General features: G+C 39.4%; 1 protein-coding gene across 3 annotated transcripts in view; it reads left to right on the forward strand.

Moving 5' to 3' along the window:
* The window catches only part of LOC109725324, a 30,981-nt gene extending 17,401 nt beyond the window's left edge, over positions 1-13,580 (forward strand). For all 3 annotated transcript variants that reach the window (XM_020254478.1, XM_020254477.1, XM_020254476.1), the window contains exon 3: positions 13,074-13,580. Coding sequence is in view for 1 of the 3 variants with exons in the window: in XM_020254476.1 (XP_020110065.1) it covers positions 13,074-13,169 (96 nt within the window). In the remaining 2 variants the exon portion in view is untranslated. The remainder of the gene's footprint in view (positions 1-13,073) is intronic.

The following is a 20,221-nucleotide window of genomic DNA, read 5'->3' on the forward strand; positions in this document are numbered from 1 at the left end:
GGGCACTGTTTAAGGTTCAAACTCTCACCTTTAACAATTAGAGTATCAATAGGTTTGCAATTGTGCATTTGAAATCGTTCTAAAACTTTTCTTCGGCAAGTCTATTGAGACAAACTTAAAAGTTTCTGTGAACGATCTCGCAGGATCTTGACTTAGAGCTCATAATTCGCTTCATCTATATTCTTCATCTCAAAATTTGAGGACAACCATTTCTGAGTGACGACAATTATCTCCTTGTCATTTCCAGCCAATAGAATGTCATCAACTTATAAAGAAAGAACTAGAAAAAATCTTTTGGACCGTTTAACATACACACAGTGATTTTCTTCAATTATTGTAAACCCATCTTGAGTGATGGCTCGATAAAATCGAATGTACCATTGTTTGGATGACTGTTTTAATTCATAGATGGATCGTCGAAGCCTGCAAACTTTATTCTCCTCACCCTCTAGCGAAGCTTGCAGGCTGATCCATATGGTTCTCATCTAGCTCTCCATTGAGAAATGCAGTTTTAACGTCCATTTGATAAAGTTCCAAATTCAAATATGCGACAATGGCCAAGATTAGGCGGATTAAAGCAAACCTTACAACAGAAGAGAACGTTTCCTTCTAATCAAAGCCTTCTCGTTGGGTAAAACTCTTTGCTACCAAGCGAGCCTTATATCTATCGATCGAACTGTCTGCCTTGTGCTTAACCTTTAGAACCCATTTATTCCCAATAGTTTTGTGCCCTGACGGTAAGTCAACCAAGTCCCAGATCCCAGACATGATTTGACTTCATCAATTCTATTTCCTCCACCCATTGCATCCAACCATTTCTTATGAGTAGGTGATGAGAGAGCGTCTTGGAAAGAGCTAGGCTCATCATTATCATGTGCACCAACCATGAAAGCTTTTCCCTCAATCTCAAAACGACGACGGGGAACACCCACACGTGTGCTCCTAGAAGTTGAGGCTCGAGTTCTAATGGCAAGTCGCTCCCACTATCCCTAGTTGTAAGGTTTAAAGTGCCGTGGCACGAGGGTGTGCCACTGTCTGCCTGGCATGGTACGACATCGACACGCTTTTGTGTCGACACATGGTACGCTTTCGTGCCGGTAAATATGTATGACCTCTTACTGGCACGTTTTGGTACGGACTTATTTTAGTTTTTTGATTTTAATATGCTCTTATAATGTTATTTTGAAAGATTTAATCAAATAATTATGAATATTTGCTATGTATAACTTATTATATTCATCAATTAACATACTTATAAGCTTTTTTATATGTAAAGTACAACTACACCTGAGGCAGGATAAAAATTTTTGTAGGTTAGAATTTTAAAAATGCAAAGACATCTTTCTTTCTTTTTTTTGACTATATTACAGTTTTTCTTTTATAAATACAAAAAATTAATTTTTAAAATAATTTTAAAAATTATTTGAAAAAAAATATTTTAACAAGTATTTGAAAAAATTATTTTTTAATTAATTTTTTAAAAAATTATTAGATCTATCAAAAAAAATTAAGCAATAAATTATATGACAAATAAATTAAATAAATTTAAGTATTAATTAATTTAATTTAGTTTTTAATTTTATTAGTATTTTTAATTTTTTAACGCAAAAATAAATTTTTATGTTTGATGTGTCTCAAAATTTATTTATTGAGTTTGATTTTGTTCTCTTAATTCGCAAAAAATTTTACGGTGCGGCAAATTCTGATAAAATAATTTATGAAAAAAGGGATGCTTGTGGGGGAAGCAGAGGGCTTAGGCCGATAAGGGGGTGCGGGGGGCTTTGCCCCCTGCGGTATGGATCGGATAGGCAAATTAAAAATTTGCCCGTTTATTGATAAATAAAAAAATAAATTATAATTTTTTTGACTTACCTAACAAGTAGATCTTTAATTTGCAATGTCCTTGAGGGGTGTGGGATGCTTCATGGTATCCCAAAGAACAAAACAAAAAGAAAAAAAAGCAAAAAGCAAAAAAAAAAAATGTCGGCACGGCACAGTAACGTGGCACCAAGGTTTAAAGTGTCGCCTCGTGCTGTCTTTCCCGTGGCACGGACCTGCGTATCGCTCTGTCTCGTGTGGACGGAGGGGGGTTTGAGACCTTCCCTGATTGGAGTTGCCTCTACCTCAATTGAAAGGACATAAGCGCCTATACCAGAGTCGTCCATTTCGTGAAACTTAGTTTCATTTCGGAGCTCACTTCTATGAGAAAAATCCTCAAGAAATTTAACATCTTGTGACTCAATCTCAATCAAACTTCCATCCGGCTGCTTTTCAATAAACACGTATTCCTTAGAGTGTTCAGGGTATCATCATAAGATACAATTCTTTCTTCTAGAACCTAATTTCCCATACTTGTGAGAAGTATCGTCTATATAAGCCGTCGAACCGCTAGGATGCAGGTGTTCCAAATTTGGTTTCCTACTTATCCACAATTCGTAAGGGGTGGAAAGTACTGTTTTGGAGGGTACGCGATTAAGAATGTGGGCAGCATTTAACAATGCATCTCTCTAAAAAGAGACAGGCAAATTTGCTTCCGACATCATTGACCTAACCATGTCAAGCAAAGGTGTGATTTTTTCTCTCTGCTACGCAATATTTCAAACTTATGGGAGATCAGATAAACATGACCGGAGCAGGTATAATCATCTGTAAATGTGATAAAGTAAAAAAGCATCATGTCTCGCCCTCACACTCATTGGGCTACAAATGTCAAAATGGATGAATTGTAAAGGAAATTCTGCCCTAGAAACTTATTAAATGGTCTTCGGTTCACTTTTTTCGCTAGACAATGTTCACAAGTGGGCAGATTGACTTTAGTGAGCGAGCTCAACAGCCTGTCTCTAACTAATCTAGTCATTCTATCTTGTCCAATATGACTAAGATGAGTATGCCGTTTAATAGAAACATTGTGATCATTCTTAACAAAACACAACAAGGAAAAAGAACCATTATCATTATTATTATAATCAAGGTCCAAAATCATAAAACCATATGAAGTAAAACCTTTTCCATAATAAATAGTTCCAAGATGAATCTCAACAATGTCATTCTCAAAACTAAAAAAAAGTCTAATTGGAGCATAGCAAGAATAGAAAACTAGTTCTGCCTAATTTCTGAAGTATAAAGTACATCCTGAAGGTATAAAGTGCGACCATCTCGCATGATCAATTTGTACGTGCCAACGCCTAGTACATCGACACTTGAATCATTCCCCATGTATACTCTTCTGCTCCCAGCAGGTACACGACAGTACACGAAAGTACTCGACAAATCCCATCCGATCCCTCGTTATGTGGTCTGTTGCTCCCGAGTCTACAATCCACTTAGGAAGAGATTCAACAACAAACATGCTAAAAGAAACTAAAGAGCGAGAATCAGGATAAAGAGGTATATTCTTCAGCTCAGTGCAATCACGAGCGAAGTGTCCCAGCTGATTGCAATTGAAACAGGTCATTTTCGACTTGTCTTTATTGCTACCTTATTTGCTTTTGGTGTTCTTCGAGTTCTTAGGCGCAGATTGCTGTCTTTGAGGCCTACTAGTCCTCCTCCGCTTGAATCCAGATGTTCTGTGAAAGTTTGACTGAGCAGCATTGGCTGTTGGAGTTTTAATAGCCTTAAGGCGCTCTTCCTCTGAGTCTAGATGCCGCGCAACATCCTCAAAAGTTTTAACACTTTCATTATGTGTCAAATTTACTCGCATATATTTCTACGAATTGGGAAGTGAGCGAATCATAGCTTGAATCTGCTGCTAATTAGTCAAGGTGGCCCTAGCTGATTTTAACTTGCGAATCATATTTGACATTATTTTCATGTGTTTTTTTGTGGTCTGATCAGCATGCTTCTTATAACTATCAAATTGCTAGTCAGGCTACGCAACCCTGTGGCCGAAGTCGCACCAAATTTAGTTTTGAGTCTCCCACATGTCATACGCAATTAGGTATTGGTCATACTCGCATAAGAGATCATTCTGCAACGTGATGCGAGCAATGCGATCTTTTTTAAGCCAATTATTATAGGCTTCCATTATCTCAGCGATCTTGTGCACTGTTGCCCTCTGTGGGTTGGTCCATCTTATTAATTAAGTTTTCCAGGATCTCTTGCTCAGCGAGAATATATTGAATTTTACGGTGCCAAATATCATAAATGTCGCCGTCCAATTTCTTGCCTTTAATTAGATCAGCAACAATATGTTTGGAGGCCATATTATCTCACTAAGTTCATATAGTGTGCAGAAATTTTTTTTAAAAAAATTAGCACACGATACATATATTCAATTTTGTCGCATCTCTAATTAAACAAACTAAAAGTTGGATCATAGGTGCGTAAAGAAAAATTTTGTTGTGCTTATAATCACATCATATACCCTACATCAAATTTTTAATTATTTAATTAAGTTGTACAAAATATTTGGGAGTAAAAATCTATATTTGAGAATAAATTATTATTTGATGGATCAGTTGAAATGAGTGGTTCAAAATGACTGGAGATGAAAATATTACAAAAAAGATAGAGACATTTTCAGGAAGAGGAAGAAAAAGGAAAAACTCAAGTTTTTATAAGTAGTATAGATAAGCTTGGATTAATTATAGATGTGATAGTTTTTCTATATTTCTAACTATTATGATGATAAAACGGGAACACATAAGGTAAATCTAATTAATCTGAATTTAAAACAAAAGAATCAAGATGTATACTCTAGAGATGGCATCAGAATCAGAATCTAACTCACATCCTAAGCCAACTATACAATATCTACAACCTCTACCTACTCCAACTTGACTAAGAAGACTTGACGAACTTAATAGATGTAGCTATCTACACCCCCCATCTTGATCTCTTTTTGCACTTTTCTTCCTTTTGCCGGCAGGGATATTATTTGCCCACAGAGAAACAAAATAGTTAATTTTTTCCGATAAAACAATCCTAAAACATGATTTCCTTCCAAAAATTGTATTATTCTTCTCCCTCCAAATGCACCATCAAACGGCCATAACAACATCCCAATTTGTTCTATGTTTTGATTTGACATTCTTCTTTCTTCAAATTTGCCACAAATCTTTCATATTTTTTGGCCATACCTTTATCTTAAAAGGGTGCATCAATGGCGGCCAGATTAATTTTACAAATCTGCATCTTAAGAACAGATGGTTGTTAGATTCCTCTGCCACATTGCACATTGCACAGCCTCTTTTATTAATCATCCATATTTTTTTTTCCCAATATCACTTCCTCTGTTTGTAGCTTGCTATCAATAGCTACCCTCATGAATATCTTCACCTTAAAAGGAACAGGGCAACCACAGATTTTAAGCCATCGGACATCTCGTTCCACCAAAATTCATTACTCTGTATTGACTCTTCATTGAGAAATTTCCATTTTTGCACCATCTCCATTGTGCAAGATCATCACAATCATTTAACGTGATTTCAGTAAGCAATTCAAGCAGATAAGTAAAATCCCTTAGGTTCTCACAATGCAGCTCTCTTCTAAACATAAGTATTTAAACTCCCAGACCTTGGAAACCTCTCATAACAGCTGCAACAAAACTATTCTTAGGCATGGATAGGTGATAAAGTTTAGGAAATATTAGTGCTGAAGTTTACTCCCCAACCATCTGTCATTCCAAAAGCTTGTGCTCAAACCATTGCCAACTTTTGTCTGTAAACCGTGTTTGAAAACAGCACCTGCTTTACCAGTTCCCGTCCACCAAGTAGAAATTTTTTGCCTTTTAGGCAACTTGCACGAGAACACCTTAAATTTTCGAAAATAATTAAACTTCACAAACTCTTTTCCATTTCAGATTAAAAGATGTCAATAACCTCCACCGCCATTTACCTAACAATGCCTGATTGAGCTCCCTTAAATTTAGAATGCCCAAGCCCCCTTGATATTTGTTGTTGTAAATGTTATTCCATTTCATATGACAGCCCCCCACCGATCTTTTCTTTACCTTTCCACAGTAAATTCCTTCTAACTTCATCCATGCTCTTGATCACCCATTTTGGAACAAAAAAATATGAAAAATAATACGAAGGTAAAGCAGCGAGAACAGAAGTTACCAACACACACCTTCCCCCAATAGATAACAACCTGCCTCTCTAACTATCAAGTTTTCTCTCAAATCTGTTGTTTAAGGGTATCCAATCTCTAATTCTTAGGTTTGTGCTGGTCAAAGGAAAGCCTAAGTACTCAATAGAGAACTTTTTTAAGGCTAAATTACAGAAAACCCTCCTGTAATAACCCGCTTTTTCACTTTCCCCCCCTGACATTTAAAAATCTACATTTTGTCCCATTGTAAAATGAAAAATGTGCACTTCACCTCCTATCGTTAGGGTTCTGTTATAAAATATTTTTTTATGCGGAAAATACCCCTCCACCCTCTTCCTTGTTTCTTCACCTCCCTCAGGCTCGCCGCCTCGCCGCCGCCTCGCCGTCCTCCACTGCCTCGCCCTCGCCCACATCCCCTTCGCCCTCCTCTGCCGCCTCGCCTTCGCCTCGTTGCCCTTGCCTACCTCTCCATCAACACCCACTTCGATTTCCTCCCTACTATCGTCGAAATCGAGGGGCGGCGAGGGTGCAGGAGGAGAAGGGGAGCAGGTGGAGAAGGAAATGGAGAGAAATTGCGGCCGATTGAGGTGGGAATCGCGGCCGATCGAAGGGGTGGCTGAGGAAGATGAAGAAGAAGACGAAAATGGCGAGGGGCAAAATGGTCATTTTACACACCGTAACCCTCCTGTGAACATTTTTCATTTTACAAGGGGGCAAAGTGTAGGTTTTTAAATGTCAGGGGGGGAAAAGTGAAAAAGCGGGTTATTACAGGGGGGTTTTCTGTAATTTAGCCCCTTTTTAATTTAGATTGCATGATTGCTGTTAACATATTCCCCAGTTTTTCATTTTCATGTAGCATAACCATACAAGATTCAGAGAAATTTATTTTAGGTTAGAAGTTAACTTGAAACATCTGAGAAGAAATTTTAAATAGATGATTTTGGCCCCGTTTGGCCTAGCTCCTGAAAAAGTAATTTCTGAAAAAGTGATTTTGGTTGGGAGAAGTAATTTTGGTTAAAAGCTGTAGAGCGTTTGGCTGAGTTTAGATAAAAACAATTTTTCTGAAGTGATTTTGAAAAGCTGTTTAGCAAAATTTTTTTGATGTTTGCATAAATTACTATTTTTATTAATTTTTATTTTAAAATAATTTAAAATCTTAATTTAAATTTGAATTAAAATTAAAATATTTAAATTTCAAAATTTTACAAAACTTAAAATTTGGTATTTTAATTTAAAAAATAATTTAAAATTTTAAAAATTTAACATTTAATATTTAAAAATATAAATTTAAATTAAAATTTAAATTTAAATTTAAGTAATTTGAAATTTAAAAATGAAAATTTAAATTAAAATTAAAAAATATAATTATGAAATTTAAAATAAAATAATAATATTTAAGAATATTTCTTTAATAAAATTTAATTTAAAATTTAATTAATTATGAAATTAAAATTTGAAATTATTTTTTCAAATTTAAAAATTTAAACCTTAAATTTAAAAAATTCAAAAATGAATCCAAAAATAAATTTAACATTTAAAATTAAATTTAAATTTAAATATTGAATTTAAAATAAAAATAAAAATTTGAAGTTTGAGTTCAAAATCAGAATCAGATTTCAAGAAGCAGCTTTTTTCTGGTTCTTATTTTGGGGCCTTCAAAATCAGTTTTCTGATTCTAAAAAGTAGAATCAGATTTTAAAAGTGAGATTGCCAAACGCTCTATTGAGCCGAAATCACTTTTCAACTCAAAAGTGCTTTTTAAAAGCTAGGCCAAACACCCCTTTTATCTATTTCTTCTTTACAAAACAATACAATATCATCAGCATATTGTAAACTGCAAATAACACTACTTGTACCCGCCTTGCTGAGCGCATTAGCGTACTCCTTTGAATTCACCAAGTTGATAACGCTGCAAAGAAAACCAGCAGCTAATATAAATAAAGGAGCCAAGGGATCATCTTGCCTAAGACCACTCTTGCAAATTCTCTCTTCCGGCGCGACCAGTCAATAGAACTTTCACCTTACAGGAGTTCAGAAGAGATTTTAGCCATCCAATCCACTTTGAACCAAAGCCCTTCACCTTAAGAACTAACCACAAAAATTGCAAATTCAATCTATCATAGGCTTTCTCAAAGTCCAACTTTAAGAGAACCCCATCCTTCTTCACAGTGCAGTCTTAAGATCGTCTTTTGAGCTGTGCCTAAGCAGTCGAAAATAATTCTACCTTTAATAAAAGCTGACTACGATATATCCACCAACTCATCCTTAAATGGGGATAATCTGTTTACTAGTACTTTTGCAATGATCTTGTGCACACTATTAAGAAGGCATATTGGCCTGAAATTACTAGGTTGATCAGATTGCTCACTTTTTGGTTTCAGAACTATGAAAGCATAATTTAACCTCTCCACTTCAGCTGACCCTGCAAAAAATTCATTAAAAATTTTTACCATGTCGTCCTTAATAGCATCCTAGAATTTTGAAAAAACAATATAGGGAAACCATCCGGCCCAGGCGCCTTGTCAGCACCCAATTGAAAAGTCGCTTGCTTAATTTCTTCTTCAGAAAAACACTTTTCCAACTCATTGCTTTCACAATATGATCTGCAAAAATATCCTCCCACCTCACTTCCAACAACATTTCTTTCTCAGTTCCAAAAAGAGCCCTGAACTACTGATTGAAAATCTCCACCACGTCTTTGTGCTCAGAAAATATCTTTCCTTCTTTAACCAAATATCTTATTTGATTCCATCTTTTTCTAGAACCTGCAGAAGTGTGAAAAAAGGTAGTGTTGCTATCTCCTGAGCTAAGCCTTTTCAATTTTTCCCTCTGCTCCCATAGAATCTCCTCTTACTTGCCGAAGGTAAGAATTTCATGTTTAAGCTCTTTTCTTCTATCCCTCTCCTTTGCAGATAAACAACACTTCCTCCTTTTTATCCAACTTATCAACTTCAGAAACTATCTCAAATTTTCTTTTTAGTTTATTACCAAAGCTATTTCTGTCCCATTCTTTTAATTTTGATCTCAAGTGTTTTCAATTTTCTTACCATGGTTTTACAAGGTGACCATAATCTTCACTCTATTAGTTTCGAATAAGATTATGTACTTCTTCATTTTCAAGTCATATTTTTTTTTCCAAATGTAAACACTTGATTTCTTAAAGTCACAAGCACCCGTGTCTAAGTCTATAGGGATGTGATCAGAAATTATATTCATATTTTCTAGTTGCATGGTATTAGGGAATTGGCTCAACCATTCTAAAGTGATAAGAAATCTATCCACTCTTGCCATGCTAGGCTTCTCTCGTAAGTTTGCGTGCGTGAATTTTCCTCCTTTCAATGGAATGTCTATGAGCGCGTGAATTTTCCTCCTTTCAATGGAATGTCTATGAGCCGCCATTTTGCAGTGTAAGTCATTGAATTTTGTCATTAGTTTATCATCAACCCTCTGTTCCGTTTTTCTATCCAAACCTGATTAAATTTAAATCCCTTGCAATCACCCAACCATTAACACCCGCTCTACCAATATATGTTAATATTGTAAGAAAGTCATTCACTTGGTTCTTATCATTTGGTCCATACATAGATGTTAACATCCACTTAAAATCTTTCTATTTTTCTTGTAATCAAGGATTTTAGTGCCGAGGCACTGGGTTGTGCTGAAATCTTGTTGGCATGATATAAAACGGTGTGTGTCGGACTGTGCCGATGCGTGTTAGTCACAAAAAATACATGTGTACCAACACATAATGGTATGAAATATTTATTTTCTTTAGAAACAATATTCTAATTGCTTATTATGCATCTTTGTCAAATCTTTTAAACTTTATTGAGAAAATTACTTACAAATTTAAAGAAAAGAGGGTTTTGAGCTGTGTCATCGGCACGGAGGCTGTATTATGCCGATATCATGTTGGCACGATACGACACAATGGATACGCTCTTGTTGATGGGCACTTAAATCCTTGCCTGTAATGTAAGTGAGACAGAATACGTTCCATAGATTGTACCAAAGTTCTATAAATTTTTCTTTATTCCATCCTTATCAAAACTCCACCTGGAGCACCATTAGCATTTAGAGTTCTCCAACTGTTGATAGTTTTTCCACCAATTGACTGAAGTGTTTGTTTAGTGTATTCCGTTAATTTGGTTTCCGAAGACAAATTATGTCTCATTTATGCTTACCTATAAAATCCTTGATAATTCTTCTCTTACCCGAATTCCCCAAACCTCTTATATTCCTAGTTGCTATCTTCATTACTTGTTTTCTTTTAACCAATATAACCCCTACACTCTCGTTCATTATGGCCCTGGAAATATGGATCTCCCAGGTACCCCATCTGCTGTTTGATTTGACCCTTGCATGCTTCTTAGAGTCATTCAAACCCTGTCTCCTTCGGACAACTTGAACCCACAATCCCTCCCTAATTTTGATAAATCCCTTTCTTTTGCAAAATTAAAAAGAGAAACACTAATTGAGCCTAATGGGGAAGATGACTCACCAATGCTCGATGAGTCTTGATTAGTTTTCTTCTTTTTAACCTCTAAAGCTTTAATCTTCGCTGCTGATGCTGCCGTCTCACGGATGGTTTGCGTAGCTTCCAAACCGTTTGAGGTAGACCATGTTGCTATCTCGACCACATTTCTTTGCCATGTGGAGAGGGGACAAAAAAGAGATTGGCTTGATTGTTTCGAGTTGATTCAGAATAGACTCCCCAAGCTCGTTTGAATTGTCATCGACTTGATTTGGTTCAGCCCATTTAATTAGAGGATCTAAGTTATAAATCGCATGTAGCTCACCCTGTGCTACACAGTTGAACTCACCTCCCTCATCAATATTAGGTGTCTTCATTTGAACCAAGTGATTACACATTTCTTCAAGGCACATCCTCTCGTCAAAGATGAACCTTTCTTTTTCCGCAATCTCCTCACTGTCTTCCTTGGGACTGGCAATAGCCACCTTAGCATAATCTTTTTCTTGTGAACATACACCTCTTTAATGTGACTTTTAATTTCCTTAATGATTGCCTTGATGTCGCCCCCCGAGGTAAGTCTGGTTTATGTTGGTTGTGCATCACCTGTTCAACCCTCTGTCGACCAGCTTGCCCTGTTGCCAGTTTGCAAAGAGCAGTCGTCAACAGCTTCTTCGCATGAACACTGAAAGAGCAATCACCTCCCCCTTGAATTTTATCCTGACTATTATTCTGCCTCTTTGGCACCCATTTTTTGTTGCAAGTTAGCTGTTTCTCCCAAACAATCGGCTTCTCTTTCAGTTATGGTTCATGAATGGAATCAATCTCAACCTCATTTAAGTACTCAATTCCATCAACAATGTATCATCGATGAGCTAGTATAGAGGCAAAACTTTTACATTGAACGAACAGTCTAACCAGCAACCTATCAAAGTCTAACTGTGCATTGACATCCACTTTTTGTAACTTACCAAAACTAGAAATGAGGTAATCCAAGTTCTCAAAACTTCCAGCAAAATGTTGGGATATTTCTTAATATAATCCGTGCCCTGATTTCCTCTTCTATGGGACACCGTTCTTCAGCCATTGACCAAGTTCGCACACTAATAGAGAAACCCTTAAATTTGAAACTTTGATCTCTTTGCAAAGCTCACTACCAACCTTAGACATGCCGATTATGTCGTTCTTGTTTAAGATGCCCTCCACTACCTCTATTACACCCCACTCACCCAACTTGTGATACTTCTTCTCCCTAATGGTCCCTAACATCCCTTGATATATAGTTAATGTGCTTGGCCTGTTCTTTGCCATTTTTGCCGATCTCCTTATATACCCTTCTTTTCTATGGCCACTTCCACCACACTGAAACACAAGATGTGTGTTGTTTTTACTCCTGCTTATGTCCCACTTCTCTGCAGCAGTAGCAGTAAACAATCTTACCACGTGCATACGAATGATCTCACCAACTAACAGCACCACGGTAACGATGTTCCCTGTTTCTCCAATTTTATCTCTTGTAAAACCAGTTTCTAGAGTAGGACGAGGAGAGCACATTTTTCCGACCAACACCACCAGGGGGTTTATCCTTGTATGGTGGAAAAGACCTACTTTGTCCTCCTGAGAACAAGGGTATATGGTGGAAAAGACCTACTTTGTCCTCCTGGAAACAAGGGTGATTTGATGTTGGAAGGTAGTGAAGTTATTTTATGCAGTAGTCTTCTTCCAGGAACCATCGCTCCCCCCCCATCGACCAAGTTCCCTCCCATCATCTTCTTTCAGGAAGCATTAGGATCAGGCCCACTCATCCCCTTTGATTTAGCTCAGGCCTATTAGATAAACCGCATGCAACAGTTAGATCTACATGTCTCAAGTTAACCAGCCCATTTTATAACCTCTTCATTCGAAAAAATCAAAAGGAACCCAAAAGCTCTGAAGGAGAGAAAGAGACATGCTGCCGGTCCCATGCGGCATGACTGTTTGCAGGCATAGCCTCGCAAGGTAAAGCACGGGCCGCACGGTGCGGCGTTAGCAGTGCGGGCAATCCTTGTTTACACTATTATTTATTTTCACGTTTTCAAGACTAGCGCTAGCTTATGAGTTAGGAGGCGTGCCTATAAAAATAGTACAAATATGAGATAAGATCTCTCTTCAGATAATTAATTCTGGAGCATGTCATTATTGATTAGCCTTTTCATTGTGATATGTAAGTTAATTTTGTTGTTTGTTTGTACATTTTTAAATTTTTGCAGTGATTTTTCGATAGTGATTTGAAGAAATGATACAGTGTGGTAGCAATAACATATTTATCTTCTAATATATTTCTGAAAATTTGAAGTTAATCTTACTATTTGATAATTTAGACATTGTATTGTCGCAATCTTTTTGCTGTTGTTTTATAAAATTGTTTAATTGTCCACCTAAGTCTTTAGGTGGTTAAACTTGGTTTTAGTTACTAGTGCAATGTAGAAACTAGTGCAATGTAGAAATGGCATTTTGTTTCCCAATTATTTTGTATCTGTTAACTGATTTTTAAACTGAATACTCATGTTTTCAGGTGGTCGTCCTAAGTGCCTGCGTTATGCCTAGTTGGTCGGGGGGTTCAATCTGCCTACAGATCAACCGTAACAATCTTATCTATGTGAACTCATAGAAAACAAATCAATTGTCAACAGACCATATAAAGTTGGAATGAAGGCGAACGTTACATTAAAGAGTTTAAAGTGATTTTAACGTTACATTAAAGAGTTTAAAGTGATTTAAACCTTTGGTGCGAATTAATTTGGGCCAACTATAGGTATTTTGTTTCTCCATTCTGCTCTGTTTGGGGAAAATTATTTGCCTAATACTTTTAGGTGCATTCATCCTTTTATGAGTTCTTCATCTAGATTTAATGCAGAGGGATATTAGGTCTTGTTGTACTCGTCAAGAAATCATTGTGAACTCGAGGCTGTAATTTTTATTGAAGTCAGCGTCAACAATTTCAAGTTCAATTCTGTTCTGATGATGTTTAATATATATTGTTCTCATGACCAGAAAAGATCTTCCTAGCCTCATATATATATCTGTTCTAGCATGTGGACTATGAAGAATATTACTTTCTCCCCAACCAAATCCTTCCTCTTTACCTTTATTTTGACACCTTGTAGTGATACTAGGGGCACCACCGTCTTGATTGTAGAGATCCAACTGTCGTGCCCAGCTCTCGTGAATCCCTCCCTACCTCCCTCATATATATATATATATATATCTGTTCTAGCATGTGGACTATGATGAATATTACTTTCTCCAGTTCAGAATGGGAATATCTTGCTTTATCCTTTGTAAACTGGTGAATATTCTTCGATATTGTGGTTGGCTACTTTATGCGTATATTTGAAACTACAAAAATGCACAACTCTTACGGTGCTTACTGGGACATGCATATACAGAAAATTCTGGTGTTTGACGATGCATTTCTAGGAGTTGATAAAACTTGTCTAAAAAACCAGTAGGTAATTTAGTATGCATGAGGTCAACTGTTAAGGCAAGGCAATAGGTTTCTAGTTGTTTCAATGAAAGGTAGAAAATTTAGACCAAAGAGCTTAATACTAAATGATTAGACCATTGGCTAGATGATTTTTTTACATGTATCATGAGATATTTCGTAATATCTTGCATTGATCCTTCATGTTTATCAATATATGAGTAAGTTTGACTAGATGATAATCTTTCATTGTTTATATATGTAACCAATGATCCAGTTGTAGCACATTGGCCTAGTTGAGTAAACTAAAATGACAGCATGAATGATTGTATGGAGATCGGTATGAATGCCAGACATATTTAAGCTTCATTTGCTGGAGACTTCAAATTATGATTTGTGTCTTTAATATTGTTCGACTAGTTATTTTACATATAGCTTTGCATAAATCATACTTCAAATTATGATTTATGTATGTCAAAGTTAGTTATTTTACATATAGCTTTGCATAAATCAAGCATTTATGCATTGTACCTAAGGAAGTTCATACTTGTCTTCTTCAACGACATTCTCGTATAAAGCAAGACCCTTGAGGATCATGTGGGGCAATTGAGAGAAGTGTTGGACACATTGAAAGGCATCAGCTATATGCAAATAAATCAAAGTGCATGTTCGGGCAGCGGAAGGTTGAGTACCTGGGCTATATGTAAGGACTGAGATTTTGGCAGTGTAGTTAAACTCTCTGTTGATGATGTTTTTGTATGTAATTTAATTACAAAAGCACCCATCAAGTTTTGGGGCAAAACGAGTTAGAATGAAGTTTTTACGCGATCTTTACTTTTCACTTAAAGTGAATAGTAATCGGGTTTTCGGAGAGGCCAATGAGTAGAGATGGCTTCTGGCGCGTATCGGACTCTGTTTATAGCGATCCAATAGCTCGTTTTCAACGGTTTGACTATTTCGGAACCATTGGCGCTGATAGATTTTAGGTTTGACTTACGAATTTTGAGGAAACTGGAGATACATGTATTCTATGTATTCATGCGTAGTTTTGCCTATTGGAGAGAGAGAGGACGGGTTTTGTCCTGAATCGGTGACCAAAACAAGTGAGACAAAATTGTGGATTTGTTGTCTCTGTCGTGCTGATCGCACTGGTGCGATCCGTTCGCAAATCTGACGGACGGATCTCCTGATATCGCATATTGATTGAGGAAGGGTCTTAGATGGCAAAACGGTAATTTTGCGATAAGCCCTACATTTTATGTACCGTTTTGCGTGAAATTGAACATGGGGGTGTGTTCGTGCATTTTACTCGAGCTGTGGTGGACTCAACTGAAAATACTAGGTTTCGGTGGACTAGCTTGCAATTATACATCATATGTATATAAGGTCACCTAGGGTTTGCAATATGCAAACCCTAACCCTAGCCCCCAACTGACCCCCACTTGCTTATGCTTCCTTCCTTGAGTGCGCCGCATGCGCCCTGACCGCTTGCGTACGCCTCCGGCCGCCGGAGAAGGCTGTCTTCTCTCCCTCTCCCTCACATTGCATGTACTCAGCTTCCCATCCCTGCCGAGAGCAAGTGGAGTGTCCCTTCCCCTCTGGCCCTTCTCCGTCGTCATCCTTGGAGCCCCGGCGACCCTCCTCGTCGACTGCCACCGTCCCCAAACGCCGCAACCGCGCTGCAGCTGCCTTGCGGCCAGCTCGGGCCGAGGGAGCTTTAGCTCTCTCCCCTCGCGCCGTCGCCGCTTGAGGCCGCCTCTGCCGCCTCCCCCGGAGCCCCGGCGACCTCCCTCGCAGATTGCCGCCATCGCACTGCAGCTGCCCTCGGGGCTCCCTGGGCGAGCTCGGGCCGAGCTGAGCTCGCAACCTGCCCCCTCGTCGCTGTCGCCCGGAGCCGCACCGGCGACCACCCTCGCGGCCCTCTGACACCCCCGCTTTCGGTTGGTGCGATCGTCGCCGTCGCGGCCCTCAGATCGAGCTGAGCTCGGGCGGCCGCGCTTGAGTTGCGGGTCGCCGCCGCCTCCCTCTTCCTTGTGACCCCGGGGAACCTCCGTCGCTGATCGGTGTCGCCCCGAGGTAGCAGTCACCAGAGAAGATAAGCCAAGCTCCCTTCTCCCGTACGGGCAAGGGCATCGCCGTCCGCCTCTCTGGCTGGCTCCCACCGGCGTCTCGCGTGAGCGGCGACCTCCCCCCACCGGCCGCACCCTTCTGCAGCTGGCGCTCCCGCCGCCGAGCCGCCGTCGGCTGGATCCAAGCCTTTCTGCTCGGTGAGATTTTTGTAGTGCTGTCTGTGCATGGTTTTAGGTTTGCGCTTGCTTTTTCGGCGATCCGAGGCTGTCCCGATGCCTCCGGAGGTGAGCACGGTGATTGCTGGTCAGTGCTGATCACAGTGCTCACCTCACTTTGGATCAGCAGTTTTTGAATTGGCAGTTTTGGCGCGGTTTTTCCCGAGTGCGCGCTGTTCGCTGAATGTTCGGGTCGCTCCCGCGCCTCCCATAGTGAGCCCTTGTGCTCCGGATCCTGAGCACGGCCTCTAGCACGTCGAGACCTATCAGTACGTATCTCGGTAGACCTCGGAAGCCCTCGGTTTGCGTTAACGAGCCACAAAATCACCTTATTTACGTAAAATAATAGGATTTTATATAAATGTAGGGACTTTTATGCAATTGTGCATCTTGTGGCTACTGTGGGCAGTACGTATGTGTATGTGGTAACCTCTGGATTGATTGTCCAAGGTCCGATAGCCTTCGCGGAAATCGAAAGTCGATTTCAGTGCGTTTGTCGGCGAAATTCGCCAGCGGAACGCGGTTTCGGTTCGGATTTCATCCGACGGTGTGTTTGCCCTGTGTTGTGTCGCTGAGCCTTGTCGGCTAGTCACCATTGTCATATCGTGAGTTCGGAGATGACGGGTGAGTGATGGTGGGCTCTGCTGTTGAAATTGACTCTTCCGGAAACCAGGATCCGAACAATTATCCGGCGATAATTGTTTGGTTGCGTAATCTTGTGTTTGCTGCCAAGACATCCAAATCGATGTGTTTGGTCAGCGGGTGACTCGTGACACAGAGTCGGTGAGTTTGGGACACTTCGTGGGTCCCGACGGCGTCCCGATGTGATTTTCGGGACACTTCTATATCAGTATCGTAGTCTCTACATGTCGGTTATCTTTGTTTATCGTTTGTTCATCTATATCTTGTTGCTTGCATGATGATAGTTGTTGATAGACATGTAGAGCAAGCTTGCATATGTTGTATATCTGTGGACCTTGGGTCCAGGCAACACGTCGACTCCTTTGTCGTGTATTTCGATTTAGTTGATCGTGGTTCGGCGTTGTATGCCCTTGCATCTGGCTTCGGCCAAGGCATCGGTCTTCTTGCCGGTTTTCGTATTGAGCATATCATCATGATAAAATCATAGCACTGTATTCTAGACACCGATTAGTTTTAGCCACCGACTAGGGGGTGTACGTATCCAGATAGGTCGTTAGTGGACGCATGAATCAAGTCAGTATATGCTCTGTGAGAGGCAACGCTTGAGGTCTGCGGACTAATATGGCAGACACCAAATTGGGTTTGGTTTTGGATTATATACCTTCAGGCATCTGTTCAGTTGAGTTTTTGTTACAGTAGTAGTTGATTCTTACTCATTTACTATCCTGTTTCTATTACTACTATAGTTGCTCTTATATCATACCATATTTGTTGTTCTATCTCCTTTGTTTTTTAGTGAATACGATTTGCCTTCGTGGCTCTGTCGTACCCACTGGAAAGCTTTGATTGTGGTTTCTCACCCCCCATTTCTCCAGATGGTTCGGGCAAGGAGTTGGCTTTTGGGCACGACGGTGAAAAGACATACTAGCTAGACTGCAGTAGCGACCGTCACCCGGGTTACTTTATTTTCACCTTTAGTAATTTAAATAATTAAATGGTTCAGTTAGATGGTCAATATTACTATTTGAGTATTTGTGAACTTGTTTGAGTTGATGTTTCTTTATAATGCATGCAATTGGAGATTTATGGATTTTTGGTATTAGATTTATGCATCGTGGTTTTCTACCCCTCGGGATAGTCGGTTTTTAAAATGGAGTTGCCGAGTGGAAAACAGTTTTAAAAAGATTTTCGAATGATTTTTATCAATGATTAAATAGAGTTTAAAAACAAAGCTTCCGGGTGGGGAGCACTTTTAAATAGGATGACTGTTGTATTGTGCATCGCATCATCCAGCGCCTAAGGAGTGTTTAGAGGCATGCATCATTTCTAAGGATCGCTAGCTGTATGGATATGCATTGTATGAATTGTTTGTGGATTGGTAAATGTAGGTTGTTGTTGTGATCCTGATGTTATTGTTGGTACGCCGTGCAAATACAAAGGAGATTCTGTCCGAGTGGCCAGAGGAATTTTATATTTGTGGCGGGTCTGTACGTCACGTGGGCCAGGTTGAATAAAAAAAATGACTCGTTTTTCGCAACTCCGTTATTAAAGATTGTATTCATATTAAAAGGCTTTTAAAATTCGCCCCGGGTGTGACACTATATAATCACCATAGAAGGAGTTGCTATAGATCCAAAAAAAATAGAGGCTATGGTTACCTAGCCGCGGCCAACTTCACTAAAGGGTCTTGAGGGCTTTTTGGGGATTACAGGGTATTATAGAAGATTCATTGAAGACTACGAAAGGTTGAGTAAGCCACTAATAGAACTCCTAAAGAACGACCAATTCAAGTGGATTGAAGATGCACAAAATGCCTTCGACATATCGAAGGAGACTATGATTTGAGCACCAGTGCTTGCAATACTTGACTACATCCAACCTTTTACGGTCGAAGTGGTTGCTTCTGGATAAGGAATAGGAGCTGTACTATCACAAGGCAGGAGACCAATAGCTTACCTAAGCAAGGCTATTAGCGGCCGCAACAGGAACCTATCGACCTACGAAAAGGGGTTCTTGGCCATCTTGTTGGCAATTAACAAGTGGAAACATTACCTAAGCCCCTGGCAGTTTATAATCAAGACTAATCATCAGAGTCTTAAATATTTATTAGAGCAAAGAATCACCATGGCCATGCAACAAAAAAGAATGGTAAAGCAGGTGGGGTTGGATTATGTGATATATTACAAAGCAAGAAAAGAATCAAGTGGCGGACTCATTATCCAGGAGAGGGTTCGAAGATGGGGCCAATCTTGCCATTACTGCAGCCATACCTAACTGGGTATTGAAAGTGGTTGAAAGCTACAATGGGGATAAACAGTGTCAGCAAATCATAATGAACTTGCTCCTACGACCAACTCAATTGCCAAACTATTCCTACACTAAAGAATTGCTGAGATATAAAGGGAGGATATATATATGGAGAAGCAAGGCAATATGCAACGAAGGGTATTACAACAGCTACACTCATCAGCCATGGAAGGGCACTTAGGTATTTCTCACACTTATAAATGAGTGAAATAATTTTTCTATTGACCGGGCCTTAGACAGGATGTGGGGGATATGGTCAAGGGGTGTATGGCTTGTGCGCAAAATAAGGTGGACAGTCAGCCCTACGTTGGACTGCTACAACCCCTACCTGTACCAACGTAAGCATGGCAAGAGATCACAATGGACTTCATAGAGGACTTATTGAAGTCCGAGGGCAAGGATACTATCTTAGTAGTGATTGATTAACTCACAAAGTATGCTCACTTTATCTCGCTCACCTACCTGTTCACTGTCTCTGGTGTGGCCAGGGCCTTCCTCGACAGTCTATCAATTGCACGGGTTGCTGAGAATCATATTGATCAACCTGGACAAGATGTTCACCAACCAAGTCTGGCAAGAGTCTTCAAGCTAATGGGAGTTAAACTATTAATGAGTTCAGCTTACCACTCACAAACAGATGGGCAATCCGAGAGACTCAATTGGTGCTTGGAGACATATTTAAGATGCTTGTGTTTTCAAAGCCCCACAAGTTTCACAAGTGATTGACGTTGGTGGAGTGATGGTATAACACCAACTATCATAGTTCACTCAAGATGACACTTATGCCCCCTATAACTGTTTAGTAGTGAACCTAGGAATGGAGGTGTCACCTACTGTGCAGAGTGGGGAAAGGAACATGAAAACATGGTGCAAGTGCTAAGGGAGAAGCTTCTACAAGCCGGAATCGCATGAAGCAAAATGATGAGACACAAGGTGGACAAGGAGTACCAAGTGGGAGAGTATGTATATCTGAAGCTGCAACCTTACCGCCAAACTAGTGTCGCG

The sequence above is a fragment of the Ananas comosus genome, linkage group 20, assembly GCF_001540865.1.
Source record: "Ananas comosus cultivar F153 linkage group 20, ASM154086v1, whole genome shotgun sequence".
NCBI lineage: Eukaryota > Viridiplantae > Streptophyta > Magnoliopsida > Poales > Bromeliaceae > Ananas > Ananas comosus.